At 38.9% G+C, this 23,727-nt stretch overlaps 1 protein-coding gene across 1 annotated transcript in view; it reads left to right on the plus strand.

The window, feature by feature from the left end:
- Positions 1–2,994: 2,994 nt before the first annotated feature.
- Positions 2,995–23,727, plus strand: part of Hcrtr2 (hypocretin receptor 2) — an 86,758-nt gene continuing 66,025 nt past the window's right edge. The window contains exon 1 of the mRNA XM_075965220.1: positions 2,995–3,360. Coding sequence (XP_075821335.1) covers positions 3,138–3,360 — 223 coding nt within the window. The 5' untranslated portion in view covers positions 2,995–3,137. The remainder of the gene's footprint in view (positions 3,361–23,727) is intronic.

The following is a 23,727-nucleotide window of genomic DNA, read 5'->3' on the forward strand; positions in this document are numbered from 1 at the left end:
GAGTAAATACTCAGAAACATCTACTGACATGGATCCAGAAAGTTATGGTAGGCCTAGAAAAAAAGACAGCAAAATGGTTTCATACTATAAATAAGAGAATAGCAAACGGGACAGAAAACATATTATGAGATTGTGAACAGCCTAAGTAAAACCACTAGAAAATAATTAAAAATCTGGTTTTGTGGCTAATTTTCCTCACTTTCACTAAATTTCAATATATTTTGGTTACTAAGAAAGTTGGAGATGTCTAATAGAAATTATTATAGGGCTCCTAGCAGTGGGACCAGGACCTGTTTCTGATGCATGAGCTGGCTCTTTAGAACCTATTCCCTATTCCCTATAGTGAAATACCTTGTTCAGCCTTGATGCAGGGGGCTGGCGAGTAGCTTGATCCTGCCTCATCTCGAAGTGCCATGTTTTATTGATTCTCATAGGAGGCCTTACCTCATCTAAGTGGAGAATGAGGAGGAATGAATGGTAGAGTAAGGGGGATGTGGGGGTAGGGAGTGAGTGAAGAGAAGGGAGGGGAAATTGTGGTTGGTATGTAAAATAAAAAACGATAAAAAGAAAAAAAACGAAGAGATTATACATACTACTATAAGATACATTTTACTTTTGTGGAGAGTATTAATGCAGAAATTTAAGTGTATAGCAAATGATTTTTGTGCTGAGAAAACATATAATTTACACTTGGTTTTAGACCAAAAGTGATGAAATAATACATTCAAAATATTATTTATAAAAACAGAACCAGACTACTTCCAATAAAAGATATTGTTTTGAAAATATTATTTAGAGGATTTAATGTATCAACTTTAGAATCAGAAATTATATTGTGCTCTGATATTGGGTTCACATCACTTCTTTATTACAGCAGAAAGATTTCAAAGTGAATGGTAGCCTGGGAAAATTGTAAGAGAGGCTAACAGACATAAAGAAGGTCCAGTCGGTAACAGTATAATGGACTGAGATATTTATCATTTCTCTTATGCTTAGAGAAATGGAAAGCACATTGCAACTGGGAAGTTTCAGTGGAATTTCTGTGGCATTTGAGTACCACAGACTTTAATGAAAGCATCTGATAAAGCACGGGGAAGAGGAAATGGAATGTTCGTCGCCTGAAGATAAATCCAGGCTTGTGCAACATGAGCCAGGCATTGGAAGAAAGTCTTAAAGATGTTCTCATTTCTCCCCACTGACAACTACAACACACAGGCGTGATTAATCACAGTAGAAGAGTTTCAAAGGGAAGACAAAGTGTAGACAGGTTCAATGCCCTACAATGACAGCTAATGACAGTGACTCAGAAAAACAGATGGAGCCCATGTTTATAGATCACCAATAGCAAGGAACTTGCGGACACTAACAAGTGTAAATGCAATCCAAGGTACAACAAGCCTTCACAGTTGAAATGAATATTGTGGGAAAGGATGATTAAATATTAATAAATCATAGGGAGACACCAGTCCTCAACAGGTACCAGATTTCTATCAGTGGATTTAAATGAAGCCCATGGAAGACTCCCCACTCTCACAGGTGCCAACAGTTCTGGAGGAATGCATGATTCTTTGGACGATAACATTAGCATTTAAATGATCTTCTTAAGGCTCTAACAAAATTAAATTTGTACATGAATACATCATCATTTTATTAGTTCTTGGAGAATTTTGTACTTATTTTGATCCTATTTACTCCCCTCTTCCAACTTTTTTAAGACCGACCCTGCCTTTTCTACATTTCCAACTTTGTGTTATTTTTTTTTAACCCATCAAGACCAATTTGAGGTCAGATATTTTTGGATGTAGGGTCTTTCAGGAGACTTACCAGAGTACATACTCTTAGAAAAAACCCCAACCCTCCCAGCAGCTAACCGCTGTCAATAGGTCTTCAGCTCTTCTCTCCGTGCTGGCATTTGTTCTGGCTTAGACTTACACAGGTCTTGTGTATGCTGTCACAGCCACTGTGATTTCACATGTGCAGCTGCGCTACAGTGTCCAGAGGACACCGATTCCTTGTGGTCCTCTATTGCTGCTAACTCTTGCTCTCTTTCGGGCTCCTCTTCCCCAAGTGAGCTCTGGGCTGTGGGAGGAGGGGTTGTGGTATAATGTGTTCCTTTAGGGCTCAGCATCTTGCAGTTTCTTATCTGCACCTTGGCCAGTTCTGGATCTCTGCGTTAATCATCATCCCCTGCAAAAAGAAGCTCCTCCGATGAGGGTGGAGAGATGCATTAATCTGTTATTATAATAAATCATTAGGAGTCAGGTTAATACTATGTCCATTAAGCAGCATAAAAGTAGGTTCTGCCGTGTTTTGTTATACTTGCCCTTGAAAGTGCAAATCCCTATTGAATACGTATAACTTTCAATTAAAAGTGACTTTCTCCTCGTGTTTGATAAGGAGTGGCAGGCAATGCCTTAGCAGTTCAACCACTGCCAACTTGGCTCATGATGAACACTGCGATGCCATATTAAATATTAAAATATTTGGATGAAATGACTTTTGCATGGGTCTGTTTGAGACTAGAGTGGCTCGGGATTACTTTTACATTTGTGCTACAAAGAGAAGTGAAGCCATGGATCCTGCATTAGCCATGTGTTGACCTTCCAGCCATGTGTCCACAGGCTTATGCATGCCAGTGCACATTATGAAAACTGCATGGAAAACAGGGAGAAAGTGATAGGAAAAAAGGACGTTTGATCCACAAAGAAGCAGGTTAAGATAATTGCCTTCACCCTCCCACTCCCTCTTTCTTTTCTTCTTACTCAGCTTCATCTGTCTGTCCCTCAGCCCTGGAGGAGGCTATGGGCTGCAAACTCGCTGCTGGAATGAAGAGTGGTTGAGCTGGAGCTGAGGTCAAGGTAAATCTCTGCTCCCAGTCATTGCTGCAGCCTCCCCTTCCCTTTCCCTAGCTCCTCAGCAGCTTCTCCTGGTGCAAATCCCCTGCAAAGACACGGAAGCGGCCGCCGAAGTTGCCGGGCGCAGGGCTCCGGAGGCATTGGCTCAGGAACTTTTCACGTCATTCCCGGCTCCGGAGCCCCTAGTCGCGGCGGCGCAGCCTTTCCCACCGCGGATCCCCGGTGCTCATGGGGCAGGCGAAGACAAGCTTGCAGCACTGAGCCGAACAGGACCAGTCCGTGATGTCCAGCACCAAATTGGAGGATTCCCTCCCTCGTCGCAACTGGTCATCCGCTCCGGAGCTGAATGAAACTCAAGAGCCCTTTTTAAACCCTACGGACTATGACGACGAGGAATTCCTGCGGTACCTGTGGAGGGAATACCTACACCCTAAAGAATATGAGTGGGTCCTGATAGCAGGGTACATCATCGTATTCGTTGTGGCTCTCATCGGGAACGTCCTGGGTGAGTCTGGTCGCGGGCAACCCTTCAGAAGGGCTGTCACCTCTCCTCCGCCCAGTCTGCAAGGCTGGGAGACCCCTCCCTTCTCCTGGGGTGCAAACAAAGAGGTCGCTGCTCTTTAGTGAGGTTTCTAATAATTTGGGGGGGGTTAAGTTTTCTGATTTTACAAAGTAGGGACGATCTCTAGAATGATTATTGTGTTTGTCTGCAGAGAAAAGAGGGAAACTGTTTCTGTTTGAGAACCTAGCTTACAAGCGCAAGGAGAGGGACAAGGACCTCCAGGTGGATTTGCTGAGTGTAGGGGAATCTAATGCTTTTGTGCAGACTGGGTGGGTTTCCTGGGGAGGGCTTGCATCCGGAAAAACTGATGAAGTCATAAGGCCCTTTTGAGCTCGGTACCATGCCCTTTAGCAAGGAGGTTTAGGCTCGGGTCAAGAAGTGGTGATGAAGGGGCAGAGTGGAGGCAGAGGCAGGCAGAGGAGTGCGCTCAATTACAGAAGCCAGAAGCGGAATTAAACAGAAACCGTGCCTGGAGCAGCAGGAGGAAGGAGGAGCATCCAAGAAAAGTGCTCCGGAGCTCGTCCTCACCACCCATTCAAGCATTCATTCATTCATTCATTCACCCATCAACTAATACTTATTTCCCCCCAATGAGTGGTTGTTACCAGTTTCAGAAAGATATTTGTACCAACTGGTTCCTTTTTCTTACAATGAGACTACGCTTAATATCAGTCTGTCTTGGTCTCTGTAAACACAGGTTTCCTTGCTCGCTCATTACTGCTCTTCCAACCACAATTTCTGAGGGGTAAAGTGAGGAGTAAGGAAACTATGGGAGCTGTGATGGTGGATTCATGAGGACAGGAGGGGGGATCTCTTTCAAGAAAAGGCGCTTCCTTCGGGAGGAAGCTACGACTTAAATTGTGAATGGAAGGAGTATGTACCTTGATGAATGGAGAGCAGAAGGCTTTTCAAATGCAGAGGGCAGTGTGGAGGAAGGCTGTTGAAACTGACCAGAGGAGGCAGGCAGCCTGGAGACGGTGCTGTCTCCCCAATAAGAAGGGGGAGAGATGAGTGACATGAAATGGGCTGGGAAGTCAAAAACAAAGATTGTGGCCGCAAGGAACTCAGCAGGCTTGCAACACTGCCCTGGCTTTACCTCCTCTTCCAGTTCACAGTGTAGATTTGCTGACAGTGTGTGACAGAGGGCTCTTTAGAGAGGATGCGAGTCAGGCAACAAGAAATCTCTGAGAACTTTAGCTTGCTTTTTAGTATTTTAGGATCTTTTGCGTTTTGGATTTTTCTTAGGATTAAGAATAAAGACAATTTTAGTGTTCAATGGAAGCGCATGAACATGTGAGTAGATGCGATGCAGCCTCTTGTTTTGAGAATAACTCTTTCAATGGTTGTGCCTATTCTGTTTCCCACCTTGTCATCCTCAGAGCCACAGCCACAAACAGAGCACTGTGAGCAGGGCAGCAGTTACTGCATGTTCCCATACTTACTGCTAAGTGAATGGTAGAAATTGAACATGCATTGAGTATCTACCTTCGCAAGACCACCTGACATACACACTACTGCTTAAATTTTAAAATAAACCACACTAAAAGATGTGATGGCTTATTAGAGGACATGATTTAGATTCAGCCCCATTTATTCTGACCTCAGATCCAGAACTCTCAATTGTAATTCTACTCTTAAAGCTAGAAAGCAGGTAGAGAATATATTCTCTGTCCTGGGTTGCCTGCAAACAGCTTATGGGATGGGCTTCTTTTCTCCTGGATCTATGTACTCTGCCAGTAAGGTTCCACTATTAGTCACTTCACATGAAACCCTGTCTAAGAAGGGATATTATTGCTCTTAAAATCAAGAAAAGTAAAATTTTTTAAAGGAAGAAAAGATAAATCACCACCATTTTCCTTCCCCAATTTTATCTTAGGCTTAATCGTTGTGATAAACATGTTCTTCTTTGATGTATTCCGGTTTGCTTTGCATAGACTGGTGCAGCCTTCATGGCCCTATTGCATAGTTCAGACATATGCATATTTGCTGGTTGGGGGAAGAGTAATATGTCTACACTGAGGCTACTCCATAATGTCAACGAAGACAGTACTATCCACAGCCTCAAGTCCTTAAACACCCAGTTCCATTCAGCTTAGAAGAAAGATTTACCCAAAGAATTCTCGTCTCTAGATAGTGACAGCTATTTCCCTGAGGACTGGATTACATCTGAATAACACTGAAGTCTTCTCTGGGTGAACAGAGCTCATGCTCTACTCACATATGTCCTGAAAGTTGGCGAGGTTAGGGTGTGACATTTAAACAAATGAGCACCGTCATTACTTACAGACTCCTTGGTCTTTGTTGTCACTGTCAGCTCTGCAAAATGGATGAGAACAAGAATTACCCTTATGCTTCATGGTATGAATAACTCCACCTGGAGTGTCAGGAGATGTGACACTACACATGGAAGATAAAGGGATGCCATGAGTCTGAGGGAGACATGACACAGTCCAGGAAGTAGATGTAATTACTGACCCCCGGGTCCACATAACATGTGCACTTTCATGTAACTGATTACGTGGAAAATATCAACCTTGTTGAACTTACAAATGCAATGCCATTAGCTAGAAGTCCTTTCTCTGACAATGTCCTTTTGTAAAGTGATGCAGCAGAATATTGTCTAAGCATAATGGCAAAGTCTTCATCACTCAGCCTCTCCTTTCTCCTCCTGACAATCTCTCACCATCATTATGTCCCCACTTCATTATAAGGATGCTCCTTGCAGAGATAGAAAGCAGTTTCCTGGAAACAAATGACAAAGTCATTCACAAAAAGGTACAATTACTGTAAATGGGAGTTGATGAGTGTTTGTGTTCCAGCAGAAAGCCATATGCATGTCTAATTATGGAACTTTAAGTTCTAGGAAGCAGTAGGTGGGAAGGTTCTATATCTTATAACCAAGTCCACTCACCTACTTATTTAACTGTTATATCTTGAGCAATATTTTGTTTATAAAATTGATGTGTGTAAGAAGGAAAATACTTTGGAACACTAAAATAAACAAATTAGATGTAGTCTTTAGCCCTTATTCCTTGAGAAGAAACTGGAGGGGAAGATGTTTCTATTCATTCAAATGTTAAATGCCCATGAGAACATTCAGTTCTCTGCCTCTCTTCCTCCATGTTCAATGACCTGGGCAATTTCAAACATCGCTATCATTACCCCAGTCTGGAAAAAAGAAACCATCCAGACAATCGACATTCAACTAGTTATGCTTCATGCTGCTTGTGTGTCTGCTATCAAGTTCTGAACTCTCGACCTCTAATTACAAACTGTTATTAGATGACTCCCAATACATTATATTTTAATCAAAAAATTAGGATATTGTTTTCCCCACTTCACTTTTGTCCTACCATGGAAACCTTAAGGTATGCACTTACCTGAAAAATCAAAAGTAGCAAGATAAAGCATAAATAAGTAAATAAATAAATAAATCTGTAAGAATGCTTAATCTGAAAATCAAACACAATGTCTCAGGTTTCTATTTTTTTCCTCCTGATTTTAGTAAGGAGAGCATAACTAATGTAGTCAAAGAATTTTCATAATCCAAGATCTTTGTTACGTTTAAAATTTTCCATGCTAGCATTCAAGCTCACTGAATTCTCAGTAGGCTCTTCACATTCAAAACCATGTGCGCTGATGCTCTATCTCTAATGAAAGAGTAGACCTCTGTTGTTTGAGTCAACATTCCGGAGTTCCTCGCTCTGCTAGGGGTCCTATCTTTGATAAGTAATGACTCACTGGGATGGGTCCGTCAGTAACATGTGACATATGTGATTGGTGTGTTTATCTCCCAATCCTTTTCTTACTGTAAAGAAAAATGAAGACCATTTATTAAAAACTATGAGCCAAACTCCATGTGCTAGGCTCCATTCACATATGTTTCAATGCCACTTTGTGATAAATTAAAATGCAAAATCAAAAAATGTTTAATGAATGAAGAAAATATTTTAACCAATCTGAAAGTTCAGTTACACAGAAAGTGGCAGCTCTAAGTCTCAAATATGGATTTGTCAGAACCAGTGCTCCATGTTCTAGTACTTCACATGTCCCTGTATTATCTCAGCTTGACGGGAGTTGCACTGGCGAAGGACGAGAGCAGACAGTGCCCTGGTACTGTGCTAGCATGCTGTCACATTGTTTCCCTGACAGACGACACTTCCTCAGCTCTGAGGATGAGCTCATTTGATAAGCCAATCAAGGTCAGGATGGGGTTACATTACAAGGTAACATAGGTACTGCCAAAAATGCTTTTGCCTGTTCTGGGGAGCTGACTCACTGGGGTAAAATGTTAAATAAGTGTGGCTAAGGATTTTTATGTTTTTGAAAGTATTATTGTTAGACATAACGTAAGACAAAAAAAAAAACTTAAAAACTGATGTAAACCAGAAACCCTTGTCCTTTTTCTTTGTTTCCAAACACAGTCATACATTTAAAATATTAATATTTCATTAAACGGTTCTTAGTTGTTACTAATTTGACCATGGAGATTTGATATTTTAATTTGCATTAAATTCCTATCATTAGATCTCTGGCCTCATAAAAATCTAGCTCCTCAAATTAAGTGTCTGATTTATTCCTTATTTTCATTTAGATATCACTATGATTAAGCCTTTGCTAATAATTTGCTCTCAATAGTAAATGCCCCCAAACCATGTTCAATATGTATAGAGTATTTATTCTTAGAAAATCTTGTTATACTTTTGTGTCCATTGCTCATCAGAGCACCTTTCTGATGTAGGTTGTATTTAATTTAAAAAGTTGACGTTTTTTGTAAGTCACTGTTAAAGAAAGGCATAGCACATAGAAATATTCTGCAGGTGTTTGCTCAGAGTGAGAACAACTGCCCATTTCCCATCATTCCAGAGGGCAAGATCAGGAGCACGATGACCTTTTCCCAGTCTTCTGCTAAACCATCTTTGATTCCTGAATTTGTCGTATGGTGGGATCAATTTACATGTATGAAACTCAGTAACTTTTTAAAGTAAGATGACGATTTCAATGTTTTGCTTTGAGGTTAAGAAGTAACTACAAGTCTTGAAAGACCAAAGTCTTTCTAGCCATCAGTCTTTTTCTGTGGGCAGATTAACATGAAGATTTTTTGTCTTCGTTATTTTTTATTCCTAAGGCAAAAACACTGTAACCAAGGCACCTTAAAGAAGAAAGAGAAACTGTTTTATCTAGAAAGAGTTTCAGAAAGTGAGGCTCTGACCCTCACAGTGAGAAACATGGCAGCAGGCAAGCAAGCATGGCCCTGGAGCAGCAACTCAGAGCTTATATCCTGATCCACAAGCATGAGGCAGAGAGAGAGAGAGAGAGAGAGAGAGAGAGAGAGAGCACTAATATGGATGTCCTGAGGAAAAGAAACCTCCAACTCCACCCCCAAGAATACACTTTCACCAACAAGGCAGCAACTCCTAATCCTTCCTAAACAGTTCCACCAACCAGGGACCAAGCATTCAAATATATGAACCTACGGAGGTGGTTTTCATTTAAACTAGTTACAAATGCAATTGGTCTGAATGACAAGTATCTGCTATAATAGCAAATAAACTCTGCATTTTCATTCACTTGGCACCCCATAAATTTCTTATTTCTTTTTTAGATTTTTAAAACTTTTTCTGTGTGTGTGACTTTGTGGGTTTCTGTGAATCAGGATGTATGGGCAGTTACCCTCAGAGGCCAGAAGGTGATGTTAAATCCTCTGGGGCTGAAGTACTAGGCTTATGAGATTTAATTATTATCATTTAATGCCAGGAAATAATCCCAGTCCTCTGCCAGAACAAAATGCCGTCCTAACCATGGAGCCATTTCTTCAGCCCTGTGTCTGGATAATTTAACAAATTATGACAGTTAGAGTGTCTGTTTCATCCAACGACTCATGGTCCAAGCATCTACTCTTTGTGTGCCACCTCCACACCAGGCATCTGAGGTAACCAGCTACCAGGGTAGCTCCTAATATCTCTGCTTCCTGGTATTCATACCTTGTCTCCTGTAAACTAACATCATCTTTCTTTGGGTCTTGGTAACAACAACATTCAGAAAACGAGAAAGTATTCTGCTTCCAAGATTATGTTTTAAAAGATGAGAAACTTTAGTTATGATGCATATTTTCTTTCTTGCTCGTATTTTCTTCTGAAGCAAGCCTATGTGGGGTGTGATTAAACCCTCCATCCACAAGACAAAGAGAAGATGAAGACTGCTAACAACTTTTGCTACCAGATGACTGCTGGGAATTGAACTCAGGACCTCTGGAAGAGTAGCCAGTGCTCTTAACTGCTGAGCCATCTCTCCAGGCCCCTGGACTGACCCTTAATGGCGGATTCAGAAGCAGAGTTGTCCATCCAAGCTCCATACCAATATTTGGCCTCTCTTAATATTTTGGTTATTTTAATCAATCACGTTTTCAGGTAAAATGATATGCATATAGTAGTTCCCATGGTATATGACAGGAGTAAATTAGGAATAATAATAATAAAGAAACATTATTTAACCAAAATTTGACAAACTATGCTCATGATTGTTGAGCCTTACTTAATAACATCACATTGTATCAGTCTAATCTATAATGATTGTGTAATCATCACATTGCAAAAAGGCTGGGAGATGTGTATCTCTGACACAGGAAAGGTACGAGACTAAATGGTACTTTAATTTGCATAAAGTCAGATGAAGGGAAATAAGAGAAATTCAGCACTCGGTGTCATACCAATAGAGTTAGCTGAAAATATTGAGAGATTTTATGCCAATTACTGTACCAGGACTGAGGGTACAAAGAAGAAATCCAAGGGGCATGCACCCCAGTTGAAGGTACAGACTAGCAGTCTCAATATTAAGTGGGAAGAGCCCTCGGGAAAGAGCGCACATAAAGAAATAGAAACCTATAAGAGGGCTGGTAAGCAAGCACCTTTGCCTGGTTAGGTAGAGATACAGGAAGAGAAGACACCTAAACTGAATCTCAGTGAGTGAATTCAAGTTGCTCAGGTAAAAAAGATTGGGGAAGGATGTTCTAACTGGAGAAAACAGCATAAGATCAAAGAAACATGAAATAACATGGACTGCAAAGAGAATGGTAACAACCGGCAGCTGCTGAGTAAGCACAGGTCAGAAGAGAATGGAGAGAAGTCTGGGTTGTGATGAGACATGGACCAAAACAGCCTGAGCATCATGCCTAAGGCCCGGGAGTTTTAGTGACCGTTTCTCACTAGGTTGGTAGCACTGTATACGTTGACATTTCTGAAAGCAAGAATAGTTTAAACATTTTTATTGTTCTCGATTCACAATGAAAACACAGCAATGATTAAAATGATACCATCCTAGGTAGAGTTCAAAGAAGGCCTCTTGTTCATCCCGTCAGTCCAGAACTGAAAGAATCACACAGAAACTATATTATTTAAATAACTGTTTGACCCATTAGCTCTAGCTTCTTCATTGGCCAGGTCTTGTATATTAATTTAGCCCATTTCCATTAATCTGTGCATCACCACAAAGTCGTAGCCTACCAGCAAAGTTTCAGTGTATCTATCTCTGGCAGTGGCTCCATGGCTTCTCTCTGACTCTGCCTTCCTTCTCCCAGCATTCAGTTTAGTTCCCCCCCCCACACTTTGTCTACCTCTGTTCTGCCATGCTCCGCTATAGGCTCAAAGCAGTTCATTATTCATTAATTGTATTCACAGCATACAGAGGGGAATTCCACATCAAGGTAAGTATGATGGTTCAGGGGTAAAAGGATCTGTTCCCAAACCTGAACACTTGAGTTTAGTCTCTGGACCCCATGCATAAGAAAGATATGACTCCCACGTGTTGTCTGCTGATTTCTATGTGGACATGATGGCAAATTCACAGCTGCATTCAAATACACATCAACATGCTTAAAAAAATAAACATGATGTTGTAATACAATTGTCATATTCTTCTCTAGATTTTTAATGTATTGAATTTCCAAAACTCAAGAGGATATTTTTAATTATTACCAGTGTGAATGAACTAGCCTTTAAGAAAGCAGAAACCTAAAACTTGGAAGTAAGACTGACCCTATTGCTGAAAACGCATACACATGAGTAGGGAGCATGGAAAAATCAAGCTGCTGCTGTCTTGGCAGTTTATTCGTCCTGGAAAGCTTTCATAGTGATGACATGTGTAATTCTTGCTACTAGAAGATTAAATAAGCAATCTTATCCACCTGAGTGTTCTGATTATGAAGTCCCATTCCTGAATAAGGAGCTATTGGTAATTTATAACAATAGGGAAAGAGTTGAAAAGTTTTCTTTAAAAGTGTAGGCCCTGACCCCTTTACTCATCTTATCACTCCTTCCCCTCTTGGACTGGTCTCAGGTAGCTCAGCCCAGTACTTCACTATAGATCTCTGTATCTGCTTCCATCAGTTGCTGGATGAAGGTTCTATGGTGATAATTAAGGTAGATGTTATCATTTATAAACAGGTAGTGGGGGACCAGTCCCACAAGGCCTCAGCTCGTCCCTTGGTGAGTGGGAAACTGTAGTGGATGAGAGACAGACAGATATGCTATGCAGAAAGAGTTTGGGTATAGAGTTTAATTAGTGGGCAATAGAGGAAAAAGCGAAGGGGAGGAGAGAGGAAAAGGGAGAAAGATACATATCAAAAGAATTGTTAAAATTACTAAAATGACGATTAACAAACACTGTTTAATACATCTCTACCCAGCAGTACAAGTCTTCCAGAATTGTTCAGGGATTTATATCAGGAAACTACTTTGCTCCTCCAGGAAACTTTTAACTGAAATAGTATAGGTTTTTTTTCCCTGTAGGAAAGTACACCAAGATCTTCCTAAATAATATTCTATATCTCTGCAATATCTGAGGCTACATAATGTACCAAACCTTCACTTTAACTATCTTTGTTTCAAAGTAATCCCAGTTGCCTTTATGAATTTACAGATACACTTGAGTTCCGTGTTCCAAAAGCACCATGAGAGCTGAAAGCGAATGTCACTATGACTCTAACATTCTGTCAGGCTAGCACATCCTTACCTGAGTACAAGGAGTTTCAAGCATGCCAAAAGAGGCTTAACGTTGGGAACTCTTCGTTAGGTACCTATGTCACAATTAAATCATACTAATTGTTAACTTTTGCTGTGCAGAAAAGAGAGTGTGTGTGTGTGTGTGTGTGTGTGTGTGTGTGTGTGTGTGTGTGTGTGTGGGAGAGAGAGAGAGAGAGAGAGAGAGAGAGAGAGAGAGAGAGAGAGAGAGAGAGAGAACAAAGGGTGGGGGGGGTTAAAAAAGTAAATCAGCCACGGAGCACTCAGTTCAATATCCAGGGTTCTAATTTCAAGCTCTGGTTTCACTAAAATGGAGAAAAAGGAAATGAAAGAAGAAAAAGAAAAACTTATACTTCTAGTGAATTATAAGACCAATGCTGATAATTTCTGGATGGTTCCAAAAAATTAATTTAATGAGAATAAGAAAAACAAAAATATCACTCTGACTAGGTCTGGTTCTTAATTTCTAGAAATTTCAACCAAATTATAAATATACCCCCAAGGTGCAATTTTGTCCTGAGAAGGATAATGTCACTAAGTTCAGTAGATATCAAACAATCAGGACAACCTTCTCAGCAATGTTTATTATTACCAGTCAGTGAACTATAGTATATAATTTATAGAATTAAATTAGGGGGATATTATCTTGCCCTCATTATATAATTCTTTAACAGAGTGTTTGTAATAGTCCAACTTAGTCCTATAGTCACAAGTACAACAGAGTAAGTATCACCCTTCTCTAGGTGGCAACATTCAGTGGTATAGAGTCACTGCTCTGTTAGTTTTCTAAATAATTTCTTTTTCCTAACCAGTGACTAAATTCTGCATTCTGTTTCCTATTTTTATTCTTGGTATACCTATGTTAACTCTATACAAGCTGAAAATATCTGTGGACTTTAAAGAACACTCAACTGTTAATGTGTATTTCCTTATAGTATTAACTGAAAGGGTCTTGGATTCCACAGTAACTGACTGAGTATCTGTTCATAGGTGCAAGAGGGATGAGGAGGGAAAGACAAAAAGAGGGGTAAGCCAGAGATGTTATTTTCCCTCTTGGTAAAAGGACTTCTTACAGTGACTTTAAGTGCCAGGTGTCATTGACAACAAAGGAACCCTCTAAGGCTTACTGGTTTCAAGTTATAAGAGCGCATCTTTATCACTCAAGTAGAACCAAAAGCAGCAGCACTTTATAGAAGACTCAGTCTCATGTAGAAGTGAGAGGCAAACAGAAAAACACAATGTCTTTCAACAACATGGAGATTTTCTAGGATTATTTAATTTAGAACTATTTCCTTTTCTTATTTCATTCAGCAAATATTTATTGAACACCCACACATGCAATCTCTTTTATTACATTTTGTAGAGGAAATAGAAAATTAATGAGACATGATCCTTACCTACAAGGAATTTCTAATTGTATGTTTGAGTCTAAGCCATAAATAACAGACTATAGTGTGACAGATATGGAGGAGGGAAATGTAAGTTCAGAGGATACAGCAGATCTGACTTGGGGTCAGACCCTTCATTGAAAAGGAAATAAATGATGTTCGGTTTGTTGACAAGTGAGTATAATTTTGAAAAGCACAAAAGCATTCCATTGAAGCTGATAAAGTAGTAAATATACCATAGCTTGAAAAATGCACAATAATTGTAGATAAACCTTGCCAAAATCATTCCAAAAATCTCAATAAAGCCTTGGTTTTCAAATGCGTTCTGATGAATTTAGCATAATACTTCTTTGACTTTTTGAATTGCTTCCTTTATTTTTTTTATGGGTCTTTATTTTGTGTCTCTTGTCTGTAGCATTGGCTAACGATAGATTGAAAGAACAAAACTTTTGTCATTTTATTATGTGACAAAATAGACTTCCAACCAAAACTAGTCATAAGAGATAAGGAAGGACACTACAGACTCATCAAGGAAAAATCCATCAAGAGGATATTGCAATCCTAAAAATTCCCTGGAGTTGTTTTTAAATGACTTTGTTGTCACATGTGAGAGTGTTTTGGAGGAAGATCAATTTGAGGCTCGGTAAGAAAGAAGATATGAAACAGAAACGCACTCAGGATTCTTCAGGACAATGACAATTACTAAAGTCCACACAGGTGATGGTTAGAAATAAAATGAAGCAAATAGAAATGATACTATGGAGCTGGAAGTTGGCAGCTCATAAGATATGAGGAAGTAAAGAAACTAAAAACAGCACCTGATAGTTAATAGAAGATTTTAGCCAAAGAAAGCATGGTGCTGTCTTACTTTATCTTTTCATTAAGTAGACAGAAAATCTGTAGAGAAAATAGGATATGGTGGGTAGAAGAAGAAGAAATTTAGCAACAAGAGTTGGAGTCACCATTGCTAGAGGAATGCCAACATGGTGTCATCCAGCTTCAAATGACTTTTACTCTCCACATGTAATGAAAAGTACATTCGTGTTCTATTTTCTTTTACTGTGATTGTACAGTGTATATATTTTATTTCACACATATATATTTCTTACATAAGATGAACTTAAAAATACATAAAGTAGATAAATGTTTACTTATTTTTAAATTATTCTTGAAATAACATAAGAAAGTGATAGGATTCTTGTGGTTTTCTTTCTTGCTTTTCAATAACGTACACTCATCAACAATTTCATGCATGTACTCAATGTATTCTGATTTTATGCACCACCTATATTCTCATATTTCTTCTAAGACTCTCCGTCTTCTCCTTCTTACAAGTCCACATCCTTCATCATTTTGCTTTGGTTTTTTTACCCACTTAGGTGAATCAAGGCTGTCTGTCATATGTGCATGTGTGTGGGTCTATGCACCGAATCATGGGGCTCACCCACAATTATACCACTGAGGACAATGATGCTCTTCTACGTATCCATCAACAGTCAATAGTTCTCCAGAGAGGAATATGGTCCAATAATGCCTTCCACTATCCATGACTAAATATTGAAAGGGAGAGAACCACAGCTGCCGTGAGTTAATAATCACAGCATCTGTCATACCAAGAAGATAGGGCTTCACATCCTCCCTTCCAATCATCTGGTTCTTATGTTCTTCCTGTTTCCTCTTCTGTGATGCTCACTGATCCCTGGAAGGGTGATATTGGTGTTCCATTTAGAGCTGAGAACTCAACAGTGACTTGTTCTAAGCTCACTGGTGCCTCTCATTTCCTTTTGTTTTATTTAACAATTGGTTTTGTCACTCTTGTTAACCTTTTCAGGGTATCGAGTTTTGATTAAGACTATGTTTTGTTCTTTTAGTGTTTATTTCTTTATCTTTGGTCATAATATTATTTATTATTTCTGTCATCTACCGGGTTTGAATTTGGCTTCTTCTCTATTAAGGTATCTTATTTATTTAGCGTGTATATTTGTGCTTGTATTCATGTGCAAGTACATGGGTGTCATAGGCCAGTGTGGAAGTTAGAGGACAACTTGTGTGCGTCAGTTTAGTTTTTCTATCATATGAAATCAAATTCAGGTAATCATTCTTGGTGATAAGCATCCTTATTGCTGAGCCCTTCTTGGTTTTCTGGAACAGTGAGGTGCATCATTAGGTTATTAAGATTTCTCTAAAAGCTTGTATCTATAAACTTCCCATTACTCCTGCTTTGGTTATATTCCAGAAGCTTTGGAATTTCCTCTATCATTTTCATTAGGCTCCAAGAATATTTTTTAAAAAAAACTTTTCTGATTTCTTCAATGACTCCATTTTTATTCAAAAGTTTATTATTCAAACTCCAATATTTTAAGCATCTGTTTAGCTTCCGAGATTAATTACTGTTGCTGATGATTTCCAGTTTTATCCCATAATGATCCAATAGAATTTTATACTTATTTCTGTTTGTTTTTAGTATTTGTTAAGGTTTGTTTTGTAGTTTATAATATATTCAATTTTTAAAAAGATTCACATGGCATGGAGAATATTTATTCTCTATCTGTGAAGCAGAAGATTTTGTACATACATATTAAATACAGTTGACCTATACTAGATATCAGCTTCTGGTATTCTTCACTGACTTTGATTTTATAAGATATAACTGGATATGACAGAGAAATTTGAATTCTACTATTACATCAGGAACAGTGTGACTTATTATTCTTTTATAATTTGTTTTATGAAACTGATAGAAATATTTGGTATATGAAGGCTTATAATAATTATACATTCTTTATGGGTTTTTTTATACCAATATGTAATGGTCGTCTAAGTGTCTTCTGTTTAGTTTTTGGGTTGAAGTTACTTTATCACAATAGGACACAAAGTTGCCAACTTGTTTGCCATTTCCAACCTTTGATTCCCAGTTTTTAGGTACCTTTCCTACTTATATGAATTTCTTCAGACATAAGAGACTTGGATTTTTGTGGTCCATTTCTGTTTTAAATTTTTCATACAATTTGTTTTTGATTGTCTTGTTTCCTTTCCACCAACTCATCCCAGATTTCCCCTCCATATTCACCCATCTCCATATTCTTTCTTTCTCAAAATAAAAAGCAAGGACAAAAACACATCCCACAAAGAAAAAGCACACAAAAAAAGCATAAAACAAGAACAGAAATCATGGGGTCAATTTAGTATTGGACAACTATTTCTGAGCATGCTCCCTTACCTGGAGTGAAATTGCTATACTATGTGCCATATAAAAAAACTGATTTTTGCTTCCCAAGCAGTTATCAATTGCAAAGAGCTTCTTTGTTAGAAATGGGACAGTCTATCCACTTCCTTTCTCCAGGCTAGGGTTTTTTCTTCTTTAAATTTATGTAGGTCTTGTGCATGCTATCAGAATCTGTGATTTGTATGTCTATCAGCCCATATTTTTTGTTTGGAAAGCACTATTTCTTCGAAGTTACCTTTTTACCTCTGGCTTTTACAATCTGTCTGCCTCCTTTTCTACATAAATCCCTGAGTTTTGATTGAAGGAGTATAATACAAATATCTCATTTATGACTTAGTGCTACAAAGTATCTCACTTTCTGCATTGCCCAGTGTTGTGTTTCTATATTAATTACCAGCTACTTCAAGAAGAAACTTCTCTGATAAATGTTTCAGAGAGTCACTGACCTGTGGGTATAACACTATTCCATTAGTAATGTTTTATTACCATGTTCAATTTAGCAAAAAAGTTCTCAGCAAAATGGTTGTGACTCCTTTGGGGGTCAGATATCAGATATCCTGCATATCAGATATTTACATTCATAACAGTAATACAATTATAGTTGTGAAGTAGCAACACAATAATTTTATGGTTAGGGTCATCACAACATAAGGAACGGAACTGTATTAAAGGTTTGCAACATGAGGAAGGATTTAGCAGAATAATTGTAGGTAATCCACTAGGGCTCATTACAATCTAGTCTTGTGTCTTGGCGTTATTAACAGTGTAGTGAACAGGTTACATACAGCTTAAACTATACCCCAACAAAAGTGGTTGGTTACTTCTATAACATTTGTGTCACTACTGCAGCAGTAGGTACATCTTGCAGGCACTATGCTATTGTATTTCATAGGATTAACAGCTGTGTGAGAACTTTGTTTATTTTTATTTTATGGTAGAGTATACAGCTCCCTGCAGCACTGTGAATGCTAGTCAATAGGGATGAAGCTTCCAGTTGATCACCAGCTCAATTTCTCCATGTTTGATGACAGAAATAAGTTGTGTCTTCAGAAACAAGGTCTTACCAGAGTCACACTGTGGAGGGTAACCAATATGATTATCAATAATTTGTGATGTTTGGTAGAAATCTATGGGACTCCTTTGGTCAATGACTCAAAAAGATGTAACCCATTCCTGATACTGGGGATTTTATTTGGTAGCATATAATATCCAGTTAATGTACTGTCTCTTCCATTATATGGTAACTGTAATTAATTTCCATTTTTATGTGTATTTATTTTAGCATGCTTCTAGTAGCAGTTTTCACTAAGATTGTCCAAATGACCTTAAGTTTAGTTGTCTCTTTCCATATCCTTTCCTCTACCCTGCCTACCCTGCCTACTACCTTTTCCTATTTTATACCCTTCATTCTTTAATAACACTATATTCTATTTCCCTTTCCTTGGAATATCCTGCTTGCCTCCAGTCACTTCATAGCTACCTAGCCTCTGTAGATGTACTGAATGAAACACACATCCATAAACCTTCAGAGCTAGCATTCACATATAAAAGAAAACATTTTTTTTTTCTCTTGAATTTATCTTTCTGAGTCTATATTACTTAGGATGATTTCTCCATGCATTTAACTGAAAATTTTATTTTTCTTAACAATTAAATATTTTGTTGTGTAAATGTACCACATTTTTAGTGTCCAGTCATGGAACATCTAGGCTGTTTCCAAGTTCCGGCCCTTATGAATCGTGTAGCAATGATCATGGATGAGCAAGTATCTTTGCAGTAAGATGTAGAGTGTGTGCCAAAGAGTGGCATAGCTGTATTTTGTGGCAGATCAATTTTTTAGCTTTTTGAGGAACCTCCATATTGATTTCCATAGTGGCTGTGCCAGTTTGCACTCTTACTAGCAACTAATAAGTGTCCCCTTCCCTGAAACCTCACCAGCATGAGCTGGCCTTATTTGTTTTATTGATCTCGGCCATTCTGACATGGGTAAGAAAAAAATTTCAAAGTAATTTTGACGTGCCTTTCCCTGATGGCTAAGGATGTTGGATTTTTAAAAATGTTTATCAACTATTTGTGTTTCATTCTTTAAGAACTCTTTATTTCTGTACCTTATTTTTAATTGTGTTTAATTTGTTTTCTTGATGTTAAGTGTTTGGAGTCCTTTGTATATTCCAGATATTTACTCTCAGTCAGATGTTTAATCGGTAAAGACTTTTTCCCATTTTATAGGCTGCCCCTTTGCTCTGATGATGATGCCCTTTGCTGTACAGAAGCGTATTAGTTTCATGAGATTCCACATATTTATTGTTGCTCTTAATGCCTGAACTAGAAGTTTAAGTCTATTCCCCACTTTTTTTTCTATCAGATTTAGGATATATGGTCTTATGTTGAGGTCCTTGATTCATTTGGAATTGAGTCATCTGTAAAGTGATAGATACAAATGTATTTTCATTCTTCTACATGGAGCCATCCATTTGACCTGTAGTATTTGTCGAAAATGTTGTTGTTTCTCCATTGTATTGTTTTATTTTTGGGGCTTCTTTATCAAAAATTAGGTGTTCATTAGGGTGTTGAATTATGTCTAGGATTTCAGTTCTACTCTATCAACCAACGTGCCTGCTTCATAAAAATGGCATGCTGATTTTTATTGTCATCACTATTTAGTACAATTACAAATATGAAATGTGATATCTCCAGAAGTTCTCTTATTATTAAGGATTATTTTATCTATCTTGGGTGTTTTGTATGTGTGTGTGTGTGTGTGTGTGTGCATTGCATTCACGCGCACTCATGTGTTGTGTGTGTGTGTGTGCGTGTATGTGTGTGTGTGTTTCCATACAAAGTTTAAAGTATTTTTCAATTTTTGTGAAGAACTATGTTGGAATTTTGAGAAGGAGTGAAATGAACCCATTTGTTGCTTTTGGTAAGGTGGTTATTTTCACAATATTAATACCATCAATTCATGAACATAGGCAGTCTTTCTGTGTTTCTTCAATTTCTTTCCTGATAGGTATTAAAGCTTACATTATACAACTTTTTCTCTTGCTTGATTAGTGTTATCTCAAGATATGTTTGAGGCAGTTGTGAAGAGTATTTTTTCTCTGATTTCTTTCTTGATACATTTGCCATTTCTATAAGGAAAAACGACTTGTTTTGTGTGTTAGGGTGGAGATGCTGAGAATCTCTCCACATCAGACTGTTTTACCACATTCCTGCTGCTGTCTCCAGACAATCAGCCTATAGACTGTTCTTATCAGGAAGCATCCCCTCATTTATCATTCTACCACGCTCTTTCTGGAGTTCCCATCTCTTTCTTGATTGGGCAATGACAGTGTTTTTCTTGTTTGTTTCCAGCTTCAAACTCCATGACCTCTGTCCTGGTGCTTTATGTTCCACTTGCCTCTCCTGGACCTCTCCCCGAATTCAGCCTCTGACTGGCTTTTCAGCACCGCCTACTCCCTCTCCTGGGCTCACAGTGACTAGTGCTTCACCACAGTTACTTGATGGAGTCTAGCTCAGCACTGGCAGCTTGGTGTGGATGGGAGGTGCAGGCAGGTTTCATTATGGAGACATTCCTTACTGGTCTCATTCTGCTTTCTGTAGGTCACTCTTTTTTTTTCTCAATAGTAGCTTTTTAATTTTCACTTTCTTCCATCCAAACTCTCTATGTGCAGAGGATTCTTCTAAACAGCCTTCTCCTCCTCCTTTTATATTTACTTAAGAGTTGAAAAGAATCATCTTGAACCATGTATTTAAAAGTGTCCAGAAAACCAAAGCTAAATCCACACCAGAAATCTAATTTCAAGGCCTGTACTTCAACTCTTGAATCAGAATTTTAAAGGCTTGAGACAGAAATTTACATTTTGTCTAGGGCCTTAGACAATGAAAATTATTGCCATAGGAAATAGTAAAGATGTACCTCCAAGTAGATGGCGGATACTTAGAAATAAAAATACTTTCACATAAAATGAAAGTTGATTATGCTGGTAGTTATCAGGGAAGGAATTTGAGACCTTTTTTGAAATGTACTTAGGCTAGAAAACAAGGAAAAGTAACAAAAGGACCAATAGGAAAAGATGGAGGAGATAAAAAAAACATTATAAGAGCTCTAAAAGTTTTCTTATATTAATTTTGAAGTAATATTCTAATATCACAACTCTCTTATGTCATAGATAATCAGCATATGTTTTGTTATACAGCATTACACCAGAAAAGATGTTTGAAGTCTGAGATACTAAGTAACTTTCATTGCAAAATAGAATTAGTAATACAAAATCTCTTTCAATATTTTCTACACAACAAGTCAGCAAATTAAAATGAAGTCACTTCATTTTATTGTGTCCTTTGAACCATTAAACAAATCCTTTATGCACATGGTGCTTTTGCAAAGCAAATCCATTTAATCAGCTAAGTCATAGAAAGAATTGAAGTGATGATGTGAACATTATGGGGGGTGTCGCCATCAGAGCATTATGAAAGCCAAGGTCTGATCGATTAAGTCATGAATTTCAGGAGTCATTTGTCATATATTGGGATTACAAGAAATTAGGAAAGCATTAACGTTTTACAACAATAATGTTAAAATGTGAAAACACCAGAAGAATAGTTTAAGATGAGAAATAAAAACTTGTTAAAATAGCTGTCCATACCAAGATTTTAGAAATGAAATTTCTACCCAAAGATCCTTAATGTTTGTATCTTATAAAGGAAGGAACAAGATCCCAGCAAGCTCTATCTAATTTGATCTTTTTTTTTTTGAAATCTTCAGAGTTTTCTAACATTATTCCTCTATAAAATAGATCTATGAAAAATATGGAGCAAGACATACAAGCTTAGACTTATATCAATTATTGTTAAGTTAGAGAATTATTTTTTAAACTAAATAAATTCATTCAGACTTTAACACATCTAATATATGCATATATATGTATATGTGTGTTTCTGTATTTCTCATGCACTTCAAAGAAATGTCAGTGCAACTAATAATATTTTTAAACCTTTTTATTTATTCTTTGTGTCCATCACATCATGCATCTTGATCCTATTCATCTTCCTGTCCCTTCATATCTGCTCTGTGTCTTTGTAACCTCTCCCCTATCCCCCAAAATAAGTAATAAAATTAAAGAGAAAAGAAAAAATGAAAAATCTCATCACAGAAGCTGTAGTGTGACACAGTGAGTCACACGGTACATCCTTTAGTTCATATATCTTTACTTTCAAATGTCCATTGCAAAGACTCATTAGTCTGGTTCAAGGTCTCTGGTTTCTGCTACACCATTGATATTGGGCTGTTATGATTCCTCTAGGATATCTTACTGGTGCCCTGTGTCATGGAGATCCTGCAGCTTTGGATCTGCAGGACCTGCCCCTTCACATGCTCCAGCAGATCATAGAAACCCTGGTTATGGGCCTAGATCATTGCAGGGTTGCTCAGTCTACCAGGTCCTCCCCCTGTCTTCACCACTTGTGTGGGCTCTCTTGCAGTGCCCCAGCTTGTTTACCCCATGCAGCAAGGAGCAAGAGGTTGGGGGTTCTCCTGCTTTTATGCCCTCAGGGCTGGCTCACCCACATCTACACTGCCAGGGCCTGCTCTACTGTGTTGTCCAGGCCAGGTGCAGGGCCAGCTCTCTCCCTAGCACTACAGCTGGTGAGGGACAGGAACAGCTCTCCCACTCTTGTGATATCAGAACCTGCTCTCCCATCTGCAATAGGTGGCAAGGGGCGGGGAAGGGGAGGGAGAATGGAAGGGTGAGGTATTTTTTCCATATGGCTGATGTAGGGCTGTACCCGGTCTCTCATGCGCAATTTCTCCAGGGGGCTCACCTGTATCCCCGTTAACAGTGTCAACTCCACTGTGCTGCCCACGCAAGGTGCAGGGCCCATTTTCCAGAGTACTGCAGCTAGGGAGGGGTTGGGTTGGCTCCCCTGCTTGTGTCAGGGGGTTAGGAGATAAGGAGAGAGGACATCTTTCCCTCACCCACACCACCACATGACAGACAAGGAGGGCAGAACCCACTCTCCCATTCTCGCTCCTTCAGGGCCAGCTGGCCCAAGTTCTCTCAGATGGGGTCAGCTCTATTGGGCTGCCAAGGTGAGAAGAGAGGACCTGCTCTCTTGAGTGCTGCAGTGGGTGAGGAGCAGAGCTAGCTCTCTCTAGTGTTGCAGCCAGGGAGGGGCAGCGATGACTTTGTGTTGGGCTATCCTCTCGGCCTTTGGTGGTATCAGGAGCCATGGACAGCAACACAGACCACAGTTGCAGCAGGGCCACAGGTCCAGACATGAACCCTGGCAGCAGCCCAGACCCAGATATCACCAGGACCCCTAGTAGTAAGCAAGACACAAGCCTCAGTCCGCTCCTCACCACTTTCACCTCTTTAGATCTGCCTGTGTCCACAGGACATGAACCATTCTGTCTCTCTCCCATACCACACCATACATTTGCTCACTATAATAGTGCCTGATTGCCTGGAACTGCAAAGGAGGTCTGTGCTTTCTCCTTGGTGCCTGGGCATGGCCTGGGCATGCATGTGGGTCTCCCTGTCCCTCTCAGACATAATGATAGTATTTTCAAAGGACATGTTTTACAAAGTGCTAAAGTTTGAAACTCCCATTTGACTTTCACAATAATAATAATCATAATAATGATAATAACAATAATGTTTTAAGTTCTTCTTGGCTT

The sequence above is a fragment of the Microtus pennsylvanicus genome, chromosome 3 (assembly GCF_037038515.1).
Source record: "Microtus pennsylvanicus isolate mMicPen1 chromosome 3, mMicPen1.hap1, whole genome shotgun sequence".
NCBI classification, from domain to species: Eukaryota; Metazoa; Chordata; class Mammalia; order Rodentia; family Cricetidae; genus Microtus; species Microtus pennsylvanicus.